This window comes from Lathyrus oleraceus, chromosome 5, assembly GCF_024323335.1.
Source record: "Lathyrus oleraceus cultivar Zhongwan6 chromosome 5, CAAS_Psat_ZW6_1.0, whole genome shotgun sequence".
NCBI classification, from domain to species: Eukaryota; Viridiplantae; Streptophyta; class Magnoliopsida; order Fabales; family Fabaceae; genus Lathyrus; species Lathyrus oleraceus.
Window position 1 is genome coordinate 353367760 of NC_066583.1, and position 6221 is coordinate 353373980.

At 32.8% G+C, this 6221-nt stretch overlaps 1 protein-coding gene across 1 annotated transcript; it reads right to left on the reverse strand.

Annotated features, from left to right (window-relative positions):
• Positions 1–3208: 3208 nt before the first annotated feature.
• On the reverse strand, positions 3209–5162 carry LOC127084623 (protein OCTOPUS). The gene has a single exon (XM_051025112.1). The coding sequence runs from the start codon at positions 5012–5014 to the stop codon at positions 3407–3409; it is 1608 nt and encodes a 535-aa protein (XP_050881069.1). The 5' UTR covers positions 5015–5162; the 3' UTR covers positions 3209–3406.
• Positions 5163–6221: the final 1059 nt, after the last annotated feature.

The following is a 6221-nucleotide window of genomic DNA, read 5'->3' on the forward strand; positions in this document are numbered from 1 at the left end:
TTTTGGACAAGAGAGCATCGAAGTGCATAAGCATAATTTGCAAGAAGTTTCAATGGCAATTTGGAGGAATAATTTGGAAGAATAGCACTTGGGAGAATTATTGAATGAAGCTTGTAAGGCAAGGAAGTTGAATTTGCTTCAGTTCGCGCCGCGACTAGGGATGGCGCCGCGAACCTTGCGAAACCAGCAAGCAGTTTGTTTGGGCCAAGTGTTCTGTTTTCAAGCCAACTTTAGTGTGACAGTTTTGGATCTTTTTTAGAGTACTTTTCAGTTTTAGATGAAAATGAACATTTTAGGAAAGGTTAAACTCTTTAAGAAAACAGAATGGAAAAGATAGAAACATTCATTCATAGATACACATATTGTAAGAGAAAAACAGAGATTATTTTGCCATTGCATTTTGCTGTCCAAAATGATGATGAGGAGCTAAACCCCATTTTGTCAAGATTGGAGGTAGTAGTTATTCTTATTTGTTTATGTATTCCATTTGACTCTTGTATAGGATAAAAGGTTGTTGATGTATTGAAGAATATTTTTGCCCTAAGTTAAATATTTAGATTTGAGTAGTTGTTGAGAAAGATTATTCAAGTCTTGACTTAAAATATACTTTCAAGTAGTGAATGAGTTGTAGAAATAGATTTATACACTACTCTTCTTTTGTATCAAACATTAAAGATTGCTATATTGATAGTTAGGTAGAGAAATTATTTAACCATTAATATAGTGATTATCACAATATCATTTAGAGATAAATGATATTGAGAGGATACTTGAATATCATCAATAATCTTAATTCTATATAGTTGTCATAAGGAATCATAAGAAATTTGAATAGTAAACTCCAATCTTGTCGAGCCTTTTATATTTGATTAAAACTATTTTATTGTTTTAATGATATTTTACTCAAAAGATAACTTTTCAAACAAAACAACTTGGTTACATTTTGAACTTATAACAATTTGAATTATAGAACGGCGGCAATAACAACCAGTCTCTGTGGATACGATATTAAAATATTTGACGAAAATAATTTTTCACACAAATATTAAATAACTTTTCTCCTAGTATGGATTTTGAGAATTTTGAGGCATTCAAAATTTTTCGTGAGCAACCTCCCATTCTTCAAACCACTGTTAATCCGTCCACAACTACTGCCCCTCCTATACCTACCTCAACACAATCATTAGGTCGTGGTCACCACGTTCGAGTACGTGCAAGATGTGGAACTGGTAGTCATTTCGTCGATGAAGATCCCAATCAACGTCGCAATTAACTTCTTTTTAATCTCTTTTTCTTTGTAATTATAGTTAAAAAATATTAAGAAAGTAAACATTGTAAGTATCGTTTTTAATTAATATTATATGAAATTATATTTTTTATTTAATTTTTAAAGTTTACTAAAAATAATATGTAATCATCTATTAATAAATTTATTGTAAGTATCATTAATTTTTCATTTTTATTAAAAATATTATGTAACAATTAATTTAATTTGTTAAAAAAAAAATTAAGTTTTCTTTTTAATATTAATTTTTATGTAATATTAAATATTACATAAAAAGCTATATAATTTCGAAATTTTAATTAATTATTAATAAATATTTTTTAATAATATGTCACTATTTATTACTATTAATTTTATTTTTAGAACAATTTATTATTTAATTTTATTTTAAATATTAATTTTTAATTAGTATTATATATTTATTACAAATATTATATAAAAATAATATAACTAATTAATATTAAATAATTATGAAAAATATTATATAACAAAGTATTTAGTTTATTAAAAAAATATTTTAATTTTTATTAAATATAATATTTTAATTAATTTTTAATATTAATTAATTTTTTTATTCATTTTAAATTAATTCAAAAATTAAATAAAACAAAAAAAATAAAAAATATTACATAAAAATTAATATTAAAAAGAAAACTTAATTTTTTTTTTTAACAAATTAAATTAATTGTTACATAATATTTTTAATAAAAATGAAAAATTAATGATACTTACAATAAATTTATTAATAGATGATTACATATTATTTTTAGTAAACTTTAAATATTAATTAATTTTTTTATTCATTTTAAATTAATTCAAAAATTAAATAAAACAAAAAAAATAAAATAAAATAATACACTCTCCATCCGAGATGGCGCACCCCAACTAAACCTTCGGGGGTGTCCGCCATCTTGGATGAAGTCCCCTGGAAAAGAAAAAAATTCACCACTGTGGCATGGAGGTCAAACTCTCTTATTTGCATGGTTAAAGGAAATTTTACCGACTACTGCTACAGTTCAGTTTGGTTATTTGCATGGTTCGATTGTAGTTTTATCTCACTTATTAGATACTGTTCAAAGTTTTAAACATTGTGTTACATTCAAGTGGATCTGTGGTAATTTAATTTACTTGATGAGTTTCGTTTCAACTTAAATAACCTTTCAAAAGGCATTGTTTAGCAATCAAGTACTCCACCGTTTAAAGGATCGAGCTTTTCATAACATGTCCCTGTAAAGAAAGACATGGAGGGAAACAAGAAGAATCCTCCATAAAAAAATCACTGGTGTGGAAGAATCCAATTCAATTTCTTTTCATGGTTTACTGAAACAACGAATTTGCACAATTATAATGTTTAAGCAAAAGAAATTTTTTCAAATTAAAGTCAACTGATGTTCTTATACATAGAGACACGACATGGTAGGAGGACTAGACAAAAGTGAAAACGCAAGACACTTTATGAATAGTCAAGTTTCAACTGTACAACGTTAACCGCTAGAAACCTGACATCATACTGGTCAAGATCTGAAGCTGGGTTATCTTAGGTAATGATATTGTTTCTTGAAACAAATAGATGACCATAGCTGATCAGAAAAACTTGCTATAATAAGATCTTTAAATGATGATTTTTTAAATAAATAAAAAATCAACAAAATCAGTTGACAATGAAGATCTATCCACAAGTAGCAGGGACATTACCAACGGAGACATAAAGAGTACATGACTAAATCCAAATATTCACTCTTTTAACTTTGTCAGAATATGTAAAATGACCCAGATTCAACAAATATAAACAAAATTTTAGTCATTATTTGATGCTACCTGAACAAATTTTGAAAACCTAACCTGCATCTTGCCCAGATTAATAAGTATTTTGCATTAAAAACTAGTAAAATCTAGTGTTCTAGATCAATGTTAGTCCTAGCATTGTTGAAATCAGAAATTTATTATGCCAATAATATTGTGGTATCAATGTTCTATTCTGCTACAAACATATAGTGTGAACAATTGCAACCAAAATTTAACAGGGTGAAGAACTTTATCTAATGGAGAGAAACAACAACACTATATATAATTTTTCTAACCAAAAGTTACAGCTTTACAAGAAACTTCTTGCTGATGGATTCAAATCCTGCTACTCTTTCCTGACCTGCTTCGCCGATAGCTCTTCAGAGGTGTCAAATAGAATCTTAATAGACCAGTGTCAACATTACTCGACGAATACCTAACACTTCGATTCCTTTGAAGCGTAAGCTCTTGTCTTCCATTCAAAACATTGCCTTTGGTTTCAGGACCTGCAAGGCCATTGACAAAACCAGGCACTCTACTATGATTTCTACAACTAACACTATAGCTACGAATAAGCTTCTCACTAACCGATTCGCTCCCTTGTCCATTAACAACCCTCCTAAGCTTCTGCCAAGACTCGGCAATTGGCTTATTAACAACATCACCAGAAACACATTCTTCCTCTCCCAACTTATCTTCCTTTCTCCTCTGTATTAATCCCAATTTATTCCACAACTTGCCCCATTTGTGAAACTTGTTCGGCCCCTTTTGATCAACTCCAATTTCAACATCACAAGCTTCCTTAGAAGAAGACCCTGTTGTACAATCAGAATGAACAATACCATTGTTCTTAGGATTCAGATTAGCACCCCTCAAATCTTCCTCAGTGATCAAGACTTTTGCACCATAGAATAACTCAGTTGTGGCCGGTGAAACCTTGGCATTAGATATCACTCTCAATTCATCAACATCTCCAATCACCATCGATTTCCTACGAGAATTTGACCTATCAAAACTTCTCCTTCTCCGATCGGAATAATAATGCTTTGTCTGATCTGAACCACCAGGATAATGCTCTCCACCACCACCACCACCACCACTTTCCAAATTCACCACCTCTTCTTCTCCTTCTTCTTCTTCCTCAACCAAAACCCTATCACCATTAATAGCAACCATTGGGGAAAACCTCGGACACGCTTTCCCAATCAAATAACCATCCCAAGAAGCCCGAGGTGCATCAAATGAAAACCTCGAATCATCCACAGATAACCTAGGATCAGTATCACATGATCTTCTTCCCAATGATAAACCATACTCTCCAACCTCCGATTGCGTCTCTCTAAAATTCCTTGTCCTACGCTTCTCAACCTCCCTGCTCGTTAAACCAACACCATTGCCGATGACAGAACCGTCGCAAGCACCACCGCTTCTCTTCAACTTCTGTTTCCGCTTCCATTTCCTCAATCTTTTGCTGAAAACCGAAGCCGCGTCCCAGAAACTCCCTCTTGAATCTCTTCCCCCGTTCTTCCCTCTACGAATTTCAAGATCTATAAACTCCTTCATCGTCTTCGTCTCTTCGTCATTTTCGACTAAAACCCTAAGAGTGTCGCCGCCGTCGAAATCACTAATCTCAACACCGGATATTTCGACATTCCGATTCGAAGTCTGCTTCTTCTTCTTCTCATCGGCGAGATTGAAGAGGTCCGACAGCGTTCCACGCTGGAGCTCCGGTACAGCGAGGATCTCGCAGGACCTACGGCGGGGTTCGACTGCGGCGGAAGTTCGACCGCTGCCGGAACAAGATTTGGTACGGCGGAGTTCGGGGTCAGTGGAAGAGGATTCGATGCCGGAGAGACGTTCGGTGAGGCAGGAAGCGCAGAAACCGGTGATGGGTTTGGAAGGGTGGCGGTGACAGGTGGTTAAACGACGCGTTTTGGAAGTCATGGGTGGAAGTGGAAGGAAAGTATAACAGTGCGTGAGAGCATGTTAGTTACAGTGGAAGTGAAAGCTCACTGAATGAAGGGACATAACATAATTAGTATTCAGTGTTAAAGGGTATAAGTGGTTCTTTCTTTCCCAATCCTACACTCTTCATGTTATTAGGACCACACGCATCACAGATCAATAATATCATGACCCAATATCAAAATTACCTATTAGGACTCTTTTACCAATAGGAACTTCTATTTTACTCCATGCTTCTAACATTTTGTAAAAATGTCTTATTTTACTTTTACAAAAGAGAAATGCTAAGTCAAAATTTTCACAAAAAAGAAAAACGGAACCGGACTCTCTTAATGTTTATTTAGAAATAGAGTATGATAAAAAAATAGTATCTTTAAATATTAATTGGAATTTAATGTTTGGTATGAAATTTGATTCATCATACGCGGTTTATTAATTTTGACTCGCATATGGTGCAAATATGGGCTTTCGTGTTAGAAAGCACTATGTGAATAAGAATAAAAAGATGGATCTATATCATTGTGTAGATTTGTTTGTTGCAAGGAAGGACTACGAAAGGAAGATAAGAGAGATGCTTTTGTTAGCACCATAGAACCGAGACCAGAACGAATTGCAAAGCATGGAATTCTATTGTATTGAAGAATGAAAAGTTTGTCATCAAGTCCAAGCATTTGAAATTAATTTAGCCGATATACATGTGTTTTTCAACTTATGAGCACACATGAAGGGCATAGTTCTAACCTTGGATATACATGTGTTGATATAAAAAATCATCTCAATGCAAGAAGAAAAAAAAGTATGGTTTACATCGAGTATGGATGTCTTTTCCAATACTTTCAACGACAATTGTTAGAAAATCCATCGTTCTTCTATACATACCAGATGATTATATATGAACAAATTACAAATGTGTTTTGGTGTTATGCAAATATGGTTTTAGACTATGGGTATTTTGGTGACGTTGTTTCATTGACACAACATATTGTAACATTCATGCCAATAAACTGTTTGCTCTATTTTCTTGTTTTAACCACTATAGAGGCTCGGTCATTTTTGGTGCATCATTATTGTATGATGAGACAATTCAGTCCTTTAAATGGTTGTTTCATACATTTTAACAGGTGCGTAACAAAAAAGTCAAAGATTGTGTTTAATGACCAGTATCAGGCGATGTCTAGAGCACTTG

Bases quoted from the DNA above. Each gene is read 5' to 3' on its own strand.
- LOC127084623 (XM_051025112.1), bottom strand. From the start codon at position 5,014: ATGACTTCCAAAACGCGTCGTTTAACCACCTGTCACCGCCACCCTTCC.